The sequence below is a fragment of the Octopus bimaculoides genome, chromosome 1, assembly GCF_001194135.2.
Source record: "Octopus bimaculoides isolate UCB-OBI-ISO-001 chromosome 1, ASM119413v2, whole genome shotgun sequence".
Classification (NCBI taxonomy): Eukaryota; Metazoa; Mollusca; class Cephalopoda; order Octopoda; family Octopodidae; genus Octopus; species Octopus bimaculoides.
Window position 1 is genome coordinate 86,241,973 of NC_068981.1, and position 14,101 is coordinate 86,256,073.

A 14,101-nucleotide genomic window follows, 5' to 3' on the forward strand; every position below is an offset into this window, starting at 1 on the left:
TATATATATTATATATATATATATATGCTTTCAGTGCGAATAGTTTTGCTATACGGCGCTGTATTTTACAATCCTGTAAATAATAATAAAGGTATTTTTATATAAGCTCAAAGCTTTTGCCGATCACCATGCAATGACTAAGGAAAATAGTCTAATAACTGGGCACATAAGCTCTTGACAGAAAAAAGAAGGCTTTCTTATCCACATGGGACTTAAACCCACATCCCTTTATTAACATGACTAAGTGTGTTACCTTTACACCAGCGAACCAGCCTCCTCCGTAAAAATAAGTATGAACTAATATACAGGAATTGGACAAAATAATGGAAACACCTAAAAATTTCAAACAAATTTATTATAATATGGGGTAGCACCACCTTTGGCAGTAATTACAGCTGGAATTCTACGAGGTGTGGACTCATACAAAGTTTGAATTGTGTCGAAAGGATTATTTGTACATTTTTCAGCTAAAACAGTCTCCAGTTCTTGTAGTGATGACTGTGAAGGATATCAACTCCTTACTTCTTTTTCTAAAATGCACCATAAATGTTCAATGATATTAAGATCTGAGGACTGTGGTGGCCAGATAAGAAGTTCAACTTCACTAGAATGTTCCTTGTGCCATTCAGTAACAACTTTAGCTGTGTGAATTGGTGCATTATCATCCTGAAAGATTGTGTTTCCCTCCAGAAACAGTTCCGCAACCATAGGATGAATTTGATCAGATAAAATGCTTAAATAGTCTTGACTATTAATTCTGCCATGAAGGGAAACCATTGGGCTGGTGGATTTCCAAGATATAGCTCCCCACCCAGATCATCACAGATCCTCCTCCATGTATAACAGCTGGAGGAAGGCAGTCTGGCAACAGGACTTTGCACCATGCCACACAAGAGAACCCAGTCATGGCTGTCAGACAATTTCTGCAACCACATCACCCCTAACATCTGGCTACCTAACTCCCCAAACTGCAACCCCCTTCATTATTATTTGTGGGGCACAGTTGTGTGAGAGACCAACAAAACTCCTTGCAATACCAAAGATGAACTGAAGGCAAGGATTATGGCAGCATTCACCATATATATATACACATTCATATTTATTCATTTATATATATATATATGAATGATAAGTTTACTAAATTTATTTTAACTTTGCTTAAATTATATTGATTCAATTTTCAGGGAGGACTTTATATTTTACAACTGATGGACGAGTGTACAGGATTCCCTGTGATGATTATAGGTATCTGTATGTGTGTAGCAATTGCATGGGTTTACGGAGTAAAACGGTTTTGTGCAAATATCACACATATGATTCAACACAAAGTCAGCTGGTTTTGGCGAATATTGTGGATGGGTGTTTCCCCTACCATACTTCTGGTTAGTATACGTATTTATTTCTATTTATTTTCTAGTATATCTTAATGGTTGTATTTTAAGTGTGTAATTTTGTTGTTTTCTTTTCAGATAAATATTTAACTGAGATAAGAATAATATTGTTTTAGTCAGCCAAGTATTAACTTGGTCTGATGTAATATGTCATAATTAACCCAAGTTACAATGTTTTAGTGATAAATTTCATTAATTTTCCTCTAAACTAATGTTTAATTCCTTGAAAATTCATGAGTACTGAATCTGAAGCTTTAAATTTTTTTAAATACTCCAAGATTCATAGAGAACTCCTGGAGAATATTTTGGAATTTTGGGGGGGAATTTTTTTAAAAAAATCTTGATAATTTCTGCATCGTCTCAAAAGAGTGTTTTTTGGAATCTTTTTTTTTTTTTTTTGCAAGGGGAATGTAAAAAAAGATTTCTTCTTGGAGAATTTCCTAACAGTTCATGTAATCTATTAAAATCTAACCCTTTTACACTGTCTCAACTTTTCACTTTTTCCTTTTCATTTTTCAGTTGCTACTTTCTTTTAGTTGTTCATTTTTCTCTGTCTTGTTCATAAATGTCTTCACTTCCCTTAACTTTGCTTAATGTCCCCTGTTTTATTCTGATACTATACTTTACTCTCCCCTTTCACTTTCCCAACATCTCCAATTAATAATGTTACCCTGTCCTTCTATAATGTTTCTCTATACTTGATGGTAATTTATTCTGTGACAGTTGCTGCAGTGATTGTCAACGCTAAATTGTATCTTTGCACACAATTCCATCCCTCCTTGGTTTATCAGAAAACAGTGTATAAAAATGTGAATAATACAAAAAGGAGTTTTTTCATTATTTGCCATTATTTCAGTATTTCACTATTTTAAATTAATTTCAGATATATTTAATAAGCTGTGATATGGGCCTTTTACACTTGTTAACAAAACCATATCTTCAGATAATCAATTTTGAATATCATACATAGATAAAATAGAGACAGACAGACAGACATATATATTAGGTTGTCCGGAAAGTTCTGAGCATTTTTAAGCTAAATCTTTTAATGCTTCATTGAATACATGTGAAACATAACACAGTTAAAACTTTGGCATTGCTTGAAGTGGTAATGCATCTCTTCTTTGTTCCTGACTAAAAAAATAGATTTATCTTTCATTCCAGTTACCCTTTATTGACATTTGAAATGGACAACCAAAAATTTCATATTCACATTGTAATGATTTTCTTTTTTTAAAAATGGAGGAGATGTTGCAAAGACTTGCAAAAACATTTGTGAAGTTTATGGTGATGATGCTGCAGGTGAATCAACTGTTCAAAGGTGGTCTGCAAAATTTAAAGCTGGAGAGTATAGCTTGAAATATGATAATCACAGTGGAAGACCTTGAAAATTGGAAGAAGATATTTTGAAGGCAAAAATCAAAGGAAACTCAAATATCACAATATTTTGAGAACTTGCAGAGGAGTTGGAAGTTTCTAAATGTATAGTTCATAAATACCTAGTGAAGCTAGGATACATTTCTCACTAAAATGTGTAGGTCCCTCACAAATTCTCAGAAAAGAATTGCTTAGACTGGTATTCCATTTGTAATATGCTTTTGAGACAGAATGAAAGTATGCCTTTTTTTTCAAACAACTTGGGACTGGAGATGAAAAATGGATTGTGTACGAAAATGTAGTATGTAAAAGATCCTAGAGTTTGCATAAGGATCCCTCAAAACAGCAACCAAAGACCAATATCCATACTAAAAAAAGCTATGCTTTGTGTTTGGTGGGATCATAAAGGCATTATTATAAGCTTTTCCCACAAAACCAGGCCATTAACTCTGATGTGTACTATTGTCAGCTGGCTAATTTGAACAAAAGAAATCAAAGAATTGAGGCTGGAGACTGCCAACAGGAAAGAGGTAGTGTTCCAAAAAGACAATGCCCGACCACGTCTTTGGCCACCCAAAATTACATGAACTTGGCTGGGGTCTCTTACACCATCCATCATATTCTCCTGATATTGCATCATCTGACTACCACTTGTTTTTGTCTCTAGAGAATTCATTGCAAGGAAAAATATCTAATGATTTCGATGGAATCAAAATGCATCCAGATAACTTTTTTCTTCAATACCAGCCAAATTTTATGCTGATGGAATATTTAAATTGTCTGATAGATGAGCAAAGTTCATTAATGATAATGGAAATTATTCCATTGCAAAAAATTTATTGAAAGATCAATTATTTATATCTCTTTTGCATGTTAAAAAACACTCAGAACTTTCCAGACAACCCAATATATATATATATATATATGGTGACTGGTAAATTCCACCATGGAAAATTCCACCATGGAAAATTCCACCAGGTAAATTTCACCATAGGTAAATTCCACCATGGTATATTCCACCATGGTAAATTTCAGCATAGGTGAAATTGTCGTCGTCGTTGTTATCATCATCATCATCACAGTTTTTTACTTGTTTCAGTCATTTGGCTGTGGCCATGCTGGAGTGCCATTTTGAAGGGTTTTTTAATTGAACAAATCAACCCCAGGATTTATTTCTTAAGCCTAGTACTTATTCTAACAGTATCTTTTGCTGAACTATTAAGTTACAAGGACGTAAACACACCAACATCGGTTGTCAACCAGTGATAGGGAGACAGACACAGACACAAAAACACAAACACATAGTTAAACTAATACACCTACTTGTCATTCCTTTACCTGTCTTCATCTTTTATTTTCTGTAAATTTGAACTATATATATATACAACGGGCTTCTTACCACATAGCCACACCTGTGCCTATATATATAAAGACTTCTTTCAGTTTCTCGACCAAATCGACTCACAAGACTTTGGTCAATCCTAGGCTACAGTAGAAGACATATGCCTAAGGTGTTGCACACTAGGACTGAACTTGAGACCACATGGTTGGGATACAGTCTACTTAGCAACACAGTCACGTCTGTGCCTCTGTGATATAGATATCAAAATTAACTAATTCAAACGAACATTAGTTCAAATGAAAGTTAATTCACTTATGCAGTAAATGACAATAATACCAAATAAAATACCATATCAAAATGCATGATTATTTTTTTCCCTTTTTTTAACTCTACTTCCAACAGTTTGTGCTCATCTTCTCTGTAGTAGATTACAAACCCCTAGCTGAAAAATTCGTGTCATCAGCCTATCCATACTGGTCAGATATAGCAGCATTTTTTATCATGTCAGTTCCTGTAATTTCAATCCCATTCTGTATAATTACCAAATTAATTTATGCTGAAGGAACATTCAAAGAGGTATGTTAAATTTGTTGCTTTGCTTATTTTTCATTCTTTTCTTTCTTTTTATATTTTAATCATTATACTAAGTATTCCATTCTTTTTTTTTTTTTTTTGCCCATTATTTCTGCAATGAGGGTCATGAGAGCCCTCAATCACCTCCATCATAAGATCCTATCAGAAGTAACCATCATTACACTTTCCAGCTGGATGACCATCTGAGACTTCGGATATTACCCAGCCATCTTATTCTTGGTCTGTCCCTAGGTCTCCTGCCAGTTGGCTTGACATGAAGAATCTGTTTTGCAATTCCTTCCTACAACATTCTTATCACATGTTCATAGTACCAGAGCTGCAACCTCTCGATGCAGAGAAGTATCAGCTCAACATGGAGAGACATCCTGATTTCCAAGAAATCCTGCAGACAAACCCCATTTCAGCTGTTTGTATTCATGATTGTACTCTGTTAGTCTTTACCCAATATTCATGACCATAGACACAAAAACCAAACTGAAGATAGCAAGTTTGGCCTTTTTCCTAACCTCCCCTCTGCTGAGGATCAAATACTGGAGCTGGTGCATTATCGTGTCAGCACCTGCAATACTAGCATCCAATTGAACCTCCTACTTGTAAAAGTAATTGCAATGGTTTTCCAGAATCAGTAAAACATCAGACAAAATTCCTGTAGTATTTAGCTATGATTCTTTGAGTTCTAAATCTGATCCCTACCAAAGTTACTTTAACTGTACCCTGACCCAAAATGTATAGCCTTGAGCCATAAGTTAGAAATCAATAATTTTTGTATATAAAGTAATTTCATCTGAACACTTTGTAGTATTTTATGTAACCAGTAGCTGTTGTTTTTATAAAATGTATTTCTATTGCTCACAAATTAAAATAAAAAGATAAACATAATGTTTACATTTGCCATACATCTGAGACATGATCTGTAAATGTTTTCTCATTCACAAATAATTTAACCTTATTCTATACATGGACAAAATACCTTGTAATATCTTTGCAATAACTACACTACAACAGAGAATACGGTTCCTTTGTGAATCTGAAGCTGATTGGGGACCCGCACTTGAGAAACATTGGGAACACATAGAATATGTGCCAACAGTATTCACTTGCTCAGGATCTTTTAGTGGATTTGGGGTGGAGAAATTACCGATCTCTTCGGTGTCAGGTAAGACTTCAAAGTATATAGAACTAAATTGTTATTAATAAATTTATATATTTTATTATTATTATTGCTCTTATGCATGCATATTAGTTCTTGATTTGCTTTTATGTTAAATATCACGATTAGTGCACATATAATTTCTTTTTTTAAAATGTATCAAATATATTTAAATATCTTGCACATATCATCAGTAAAGTTATTGGATTCAGTTTAATTATGTCATTTTCTGTAACACATTTATATCCTCTTACAACAATAAAATGTTCTTTAAATGTAAGAAGCTTCTTTTTTTTTTTCCATTGATTTCTATTTGTCCTGACTGAAATATAAGAAACAGGAAAGAAATATAGTTTACAAAACTTTGTTTCAGGAACTTTTTCTTTGACTACTCAAAATCTTCAGAAATAATTTTGATGAAAGTATTAACTGTAGCTAATATCATATATATATAGTTCATCAGTTTTATTTGTCTCTCTATGTTTTTGTATCCATGTGATATGTAATACTTCAAGCACAAAGGTTTCTAATATCTTAGTTGGTGTCTAAAAGAGATTATTCTTTAATGAATTATCAATCAAGTTTTTTTTTTACTTCATATACCCTTTCATATACACATGCACACATGCACACACATGCATACATACTCACACACACGCATGTTCATGTGTGTTTGGGGAGTTGTATACACAACAGGCTTCATTAAATTTCTCTCTGCCAACTTCCCTCACATTTGCAAGCCTGGGGCTATAGTAGAAGACACTTGCCTAAGGTTACTGCACAGTGGGACTGAACCTGTAACCATGGTTGAGAAGTGCACTTCTTAACCATATGGGAATGCCTGCATCTAATGTGTGTGAGTTTGTGTGGTGGGGTAAGGTATGTGTGCATTTGTCGATGTGTGTGTGTATGTGTGTGCATGCGTGCGTGCGTGGGTGCGTGTGTGTGTGTATGTGTGTGTGTGTGCGTGTGTGTGTGTTTATGTATTTCTGTCTGAGTGTTTGTCCCAAATGGACTGCAGAGTCCATTTGTCTTTGCAGATTCTTCCCTCTATATTTGCTTGGCATTTCTTTATCTCGTTCTCATCCTGCACGTGCACCACATGTCCATAGCAGTTAAGTCTTCTCTCCTACACACCTACATCTGATTATTCTCCTACCCAGTTTCTTTTTCTTAGCTCATTTGTCCTCCATCATCATGTACACTTACATTACACATTCAATGGAACATATTCATTGCATTTCTTTCTATTCTGGGATTATCTTCAACATTTAGCATCCATGTTTCACTCATCCAGAATATCACATTCTGAACACAAGTCTGATACAATTTACTCTTCTCTCAAAGTAAAATGTCTTTGTTGGCAAAGCTCACTGTACTTCATCACCCTGTTCTTACTGTGGCTACTGTGTTTTCAGAACACTCTACTCAACTACTAATTTGATCCCCTCAGAATGGAAGCTAGCCACTATTTCTAGGAATCCTTGCATGCACTTCAAATAATTTAGTTTTTTCTATGTACTCATTACTCCAGCATAACTATTGTTTACATAGCTGTAGTCACACCCCTTTGCTCCAGATATGAAGATTACTTCTTCCAAATTAACTCCTTTCTCATTTGTAGATATCTTCCTCCTTACCCTAGATTATTTTATGTGCCTGTATGTATGTATGTATGTATGTATGTATGTATGTATGAATGAGGGCACATGGCCTAGTGGTTAAGGTGTTGCATTCACAATCACAAGATCCATGACTTCAATCTTGAACTGAGTGGTGTGTTATGTTCTTAAGCAAAGCACTTCATCACACCTGTTCTGGCAATGTCAATTTGATGGACAGATAGAGCACAAACAGTTGATCATGATAATCAAATCGTCTGTGCAGGTTTTTCAGCAAGAAATTGCATAACTGTCTTTCTCAGGCTATGTAAGACTACCATCGTGTGTGTGTGTGTGTGTGAGAGAGAGAGAGAGGGGGGAGACAGAGAGGGGAGAGAGAGGGGAGAGAGAGGGGGAGAGAGGGAGAGAGGAGAGAGAAGGGAGAGAAGGAGAGGGAGAGAGGGTAGAGAAGGAGAGGGAGTGGGAGGGAGAGAGAGAGAGAGAGAGAGAGTGTGTGAGAGAGAGTGTGTGTGTGACTGATTGTGACTCCTGAAATCTACTTCAGGTATTAAAAATTCTTCTTAAGCCCCCATAGGAAAAATATTTCTTCACAGAATTTTAAACAGTTGGTAATAAATTTTTTTCAAATAAATTTCCAGAGTGATTTCCCCTTGATTCTAAAAATAAACTTTATATAACCTTGTAAAAATATAAACATTGACACAAGCCTCTAGAGTTGCCTCCCCTAGTAAAAAATTAAACTTCTTTGTAACTGGTAAACACGCTAAGTTAAACCTTCACGTCACATAGACAGATATGGGGCTTAAAATTAAGATCTGAAAAGAAGGAAGTTGTGACCGATGATGGTGCACTTGGTACAGGTTCTACTTCTAAAGTGTTACTCATATAACAGATCTCTTCAGTCTTGTTAGAATGGCAGGGATTTTATAACTGATGCCCATCCTATTGTCAACCAGCATCAGAGTGTAATAGAATATTTATGAAACCACTGACACAAGTGATCCCATATTGCAGGACTTAAAGTTTTTTCTATGCCTTTTAAGTTTAAATTCATAGAAGCTGATCTCCTTGTTATTCTTTTACTTGTTTCAGTCATTTGACTGAGGCCATGCTGGAGCACTGCCTTAATAGGTTTAGTAGTCGAAGAAATGGACCCCAGGACTTATTCTTTGTAAGTGTAGAACTTATTCTGTCAGTCTCTTCGGCTGAACCACTAAGTTACGGGTATGTAAACACACCAAAATCGGTTGTCAAGCAATGGGGTGGGGACAAACACAGACACAATGACACACACACATGATTATATACATATATATATATATATATATATATATATATATATATATATATATATATATATATATATATATATATATATATGACAGGCTTCTTTCAGTTTCCATCTACCAATTCCAATCACAAGGCTTTGGTCAGCCCAAGGCTAATAGTAGAAAACATGCACTCAAGGTGTCACACAGTTGGACTGAACCTAGAACCATGTGATTGGGAATTAAGCTTCTTATCACACAGCCACACCTGCACCTATAGTACTCAGTTGCTTTCATTACAACTTATGGAACCCAAGTCTTATGAACATGAGGACAAAAAGCATGTTGCCTACACTGGTGGTTTCTTTTTGGAGTGTCCAACTTTCTGGATGAATTACTTTTAAAACAACTAAAAAGGCAATTTTCCTTCTTGTTCTGTAATTGGAGTAGAGGGAGAAAGATTAGAAAAACAGTGTAGGTTATCCAGCAGTTAGGTTAAATGCTCGTTCTTCAGTGAAAGGGGAGGAATGTAGTTGTTATGGTTGTGATACTGTAGAAAAGAATGAAACAGTAAAAAGAGAATTTTAAGAAAATATATCTCAATAATGAAACAGACCCTTATTAATCCATTACCTCTCATAATTCTATTAACTGGAATTTTTTTATGAAACTTTGATTTCTCGCATAAAACAGCCTTAGAAGCACGCTGGAATGATCAAAATAACATTTTAAATAGAAATAAGCGAGATATTGGGTGAAAAATTAGCAAACCTCATTTGAATATCAGAGAAATATACCTAGTAGATATAGCAAAAAGGTTAGATATGTGTAAATATTGGCAGATAATTACGAAATTTGTAATTTTTAAGTGATCTCATATGAGATCACTGGTAGGTAATGGGTTAACAACTTCCACATAAACATCATTAAAGGTTTTGAAAACTATCCAAAAAGATGGCAGAATAATGGCGCTCTAAATATAGAACCAATATATATATTGATTTACCTATGCAATAGCTGAATCAAAATTAATCATTTATAGTATACAATCTTTTTTTATAAGAAGTTAATTGATAGGTGGGAGAAATTGTTGTCACCTACATTTCTATCTATCGGACAACTCATTCAGTTCAATTAATTAGAAATAAATTTCCTATATTTGAAGCTCAGGAAACAGATTGCATTTTTAACTTTGTCTCTTTTATATGTACATTACATTTTTCTGTGTATAAGAGGAGGAGGGAGCAGACAGGGGGGGGGGAGATAGGTGAGGGAGGGGAAGAGAGAAAGAAATGCTTGTAGATTTATGGTACTGAACTACAAATCCCATAACCATTAGTTCAAGCCTAGCTGTAAACTTTTATGTTGAGTATAGTATACATCTTTATATGCTTCATCTTAACTGATTGAATAAAAGACAATCATAAAGATCTTACTTTATGAGTGCCTGGGAGTCAAACACCCTAACTTGTAGACCACAAGCTATTTTTGAATGTCATTCATATAACATGGTTACATGTTTAAATACATTCATCATCATCATCATTTAACGTCTGCTTTCCATGCTAGCACGGGTTGGACAATTTGACTGAGGACTGGAGAACCAGATGGCTACACCAGGCTCCAATCTGATTTGGCAGAGTTTCTACAGCTGGTTGCCCTTCCTAACACCAACCACTCTGAGAGTGTAGTGGGTGCTTTTATGTGCCATCAGCACAAAGGCCAGTCAGGTGGTACTGGCAACGACCACGCTCAAAATGGTGTATTTTACGTGCCACCTGCACAGGAGCCAGTCCAGCAGCACTGGCAACGATCTCGCTCGAATGTCTCTACATGTGCCACCGGTACAAGTGCCAAGAAGGCGACGCTGGGCACAGGTGCCATCACGGTTTTGCTTTAGATGAGTTATTTCTAATACAATTATAGTTTTTGAGACTATTATATTCATCTTTAGACATAAGAGATATTTAAAATTTTCATTACATATTGATTGGTTGTTCTCCAATCATTATCAGATGTTTTATTCATGGATGCATGTACATGCACTGGTCATGTTGTGGATGTGAGCATTACTACCTTTAAGTTTAGAAATAAAGGCTCCAAGTTCAAATCCAATCTAGTGCTCTGTCTACATCTGATAACAACTGAAGATCAAGCTTACCTAATCTTTAATGTAGAATAAAGTATTTTTTAATTCTCTGAAAATTATCTAAAGTTATCTATTATCTTTTACTGGTTTCTATCACTGGACTGTGACTATGCTGGTCACAATGCTTGAAGGTTGAGTCAAACATATTGATTTTGTTACTTATTTTTAAGTCTGGTGCCTATTGTATTGGTTGTTTGGATCAAACTGCTGAGTTACAGGGATGTAAACAAACCAATACCATTATCAAGCAGTATTGGGGAAAACACACAAAGACACATATGATGGGCTTCCATGTACCAAATTCACTCACAAGGCATTGTTTGGCCTAGGGCTATAGTAAAATCCCAAGGTGCTCTTGTGGTGAGACTGAACTTGAAACCAGCAAGCATATTAATCATACATCTATTTATGTAACATTTTTCTTTGGTCACATTTTTTGGAGATTTTTTTCCATTATTAGTATATCAAATACTTTTTCATAATTTGTGCTGATATTTTAGAGTAACATTAAAAAATGTGAGTATGAAATAGTGTGTGTGTGTGTGTGTGTGTGTGTGTGTGTGTGCATGCGTGCACGTATGCTTGTGTGTGTGTGCATGTGCATATGTTGCATACATGCGTGTGTGCATGTGTGTGTGCACACATGCATGCATGTGTGTGTAATTTAAACCTTGGGGGCAAAATGTTTGTTTGAAGCAGGTACATGGTTTGTAAGCTTGTCATGATACATAACCATAATGATATATATATTGTTCACCATGTTAAATCTTCAAGATTACAAAATAGCATGGAAAGTTCTGTTCTATTAAGTTCTACAACCATAAACATCGTCACATTCTTTTGTTTGTATATTCTAACGTTTTTGTTAACATATAAAATTTACTCAAAGTTTATACCCAATGTTTAGCCCTTTAAATGGCAAGTGGGTTAACAATTTGTGATAAGGCAGTACTAGACAATTTTCTAAGCAATTTTGTTTATGCTGGTTTCCCATTGACTGGGGTAAATATTTTTTTTTATTAAACTATTTTTACTAGGTTATTATGTACATATCAGTTTTTGCAGGTGATTTTTACATAAATTAGTATTACCTTATTTTTGTAATTTCAGTATTTTATTTTTTTCAATCAATATGTGATCTGCTTTGTTCTATAGATTAGAGAAACAGTTCTTTGGTTATTGTGAAGAGGTAATCATAATATTGTATCTAATAAAAAGGATTTGAATGAGAAAACTCTTTTAAGTGATCATAGCATGGTCTTAGATTTATCTCTCTATTTGATTGTTATTAGAGAGTAAGTTTTCAATTGTAGTTAATCTATCTTGTAGATTGGCTTATATTATGTTTTGGATATTCATTTTCAAAGATGCAATAATATGCAAATTAATTCAAGATTTAGTTTATAATAGAATAATTCAATTTGGTTTCCAGCTTTATTCCCTTTTTGGGGGAACAGATACCAACATATACTAAACTATATGTGTCCATATGTGTGTGTCCATACTTGTGTACATGTGTGTATACATATGTTTACATATATATATGCATAATTTTATGTGTCCGCTTCAGGTGCACGGACTTACAAAACACAACTAGAACTGCACTCCATCAAGCATCATGGCCGGCACAAGCAGGTTATGAGGAATGCAGATAAAGAACCTTCCAGACAACTCCATCTAGACATTCGATCTGAATCAATGGACTTTCTACAGCCTCAAGTTTGGAATCCCAAAGACACTAAAGGTCAAGCTTCCTTTTTTTATCGATGTGTACAATAGTAATTCACATCGGTATGGTGGTCAAATTTACATTTTGATGAATCTAATGGCTGCTAGCTAACAAGGATTCTTTTAAAACATAAATTAATAAATTAAAATTTGCAAAGTTCTTAAGTGAATCATGAGAATTAATTTGCAGCTTTGTATTTTCCATACTAACACGTTGGACTACTGATATCTTACCATGATAACTCTAATATATTCTAAAATTAATTTTACATTTAATTTTATTCATACTTCATATAGCAAATGTGCATCACAACCAAAGTTGAAAAATTAAATGCAACATGCGACAGCAGTATCAACAGTAAACATCAGTTCATAAGCAATAAAATATTAACTAATATCTACATAATACATAATCATTTTACAAACATAATTCTATAAATATAAGCTAATATCTGCAAATACCATAGTATTTTATATTTTACAGTAAAATATGAAGTAGCTACATTGCATTCAACATTTTTCATTACTAAAGAAAGACCTTAGTGTATCTATACTTACTCTTTACTCTTTACTCTTTTACTCTTTTACTTGTTTCAGTCATTTGACTGCGGCCATGCTGGAGCACCGCCTTTAGTCGAGCAAATCGACCCCAAGACTTATTCTTTGTAAGCCTAGTACTTATTCTATCGGTCTATTTTGCCGAACCACTAAGTTACGGAGACCTAAACACGCCAGCATCGGTTGTCAAGCGATTTGGGGGGGGACAAACACAGACACACAAACACACACACATACACACACAAACACACACACATATATATATATACATATATACGACGGGCTTCTTTCAGTTTCCGTCTACCAAATCAACTAACAATATTTATAGTAAAAAAAGCAACCTGAGGTCAGAATGCTTTTAGTTAAAATGTCAAAAGTTAAAGAGCAACAAAGAGGACAGTTATCATTTCTTTTACTGTAATATTATAGAAGTGTAGATAGGATAGGAACATTTCTAAGTATGAATCAGTAATGCTAAATAATAATAAATCTTTTTTTAATGTGGACACCCAAGCATCTGAACCCAACCACTCATCAGCCTACTATTAGTGATGTAAACAGCAAAGTTGCATCATTTCTTGACTTCCCAAAAATAGCTAGAACTTTAATTCTATTACAAGATGTAATGTTTTTAAGATATCATATACTCTGTTATAATAGAATGAGAAGTCATGTTTTTTCAATTTAAATCTACTCTCAAACAAAAACAAGTAAACATTTTGAAATGGATCCAAATTTAGATGTTAAACACTGCTAGAAGGTTTTCTTATTCTTATGTGAAACTCTACTGATAAAAAGACATGTCTACTTCAGCAATCTGCTGCTTCAGACAAAAAGAGATTATCAAAAACAAATTCTTAAAATGTAGTAATGCTTTTTAATTCTATTATTCAGTGTATATCTTCATCATAATTCAATGTCC

General features: G+C 34.3%; 1 protein-coding gene across 2 annotated transcripts in view; it reads left to right on the forward strand.

The window, feature by feature from the left end:
- LOC106884409 (uncharacterized) overlaps positions 1 to 14,101 on the forward strand; it is a 38,783-nt gene that overhangs the window by 12,942 nt on the left and 11,740 nt on the right. Inside the window, exons 6-9 of one of the 2 annotated variants that reach the window (XM_014935774.2) lie at positions 1,185 to 1,382; positions 4,513 to 4,686; positions 5,710 to 5,860; positions 12,464 to 12,637. In XM_014935774.2, the coding sequence (XP_014791260.1) occupies positions 1,185 to 1,382; positions 4,513 to 4,686; positions 5,710 to 5,860; positions 12,464 to 12,637 (697 nt within the window). The remainder of the gene's footprint in view (positions 1 to 1,184; positions 1,383 to 4,512; positions 4,687 to 5,709; positions 5,861 to 12,463; positions 12,638 to 14,101) is intronic. The other variant, XM_014935783.2, reaches the window with a different exon arrangement.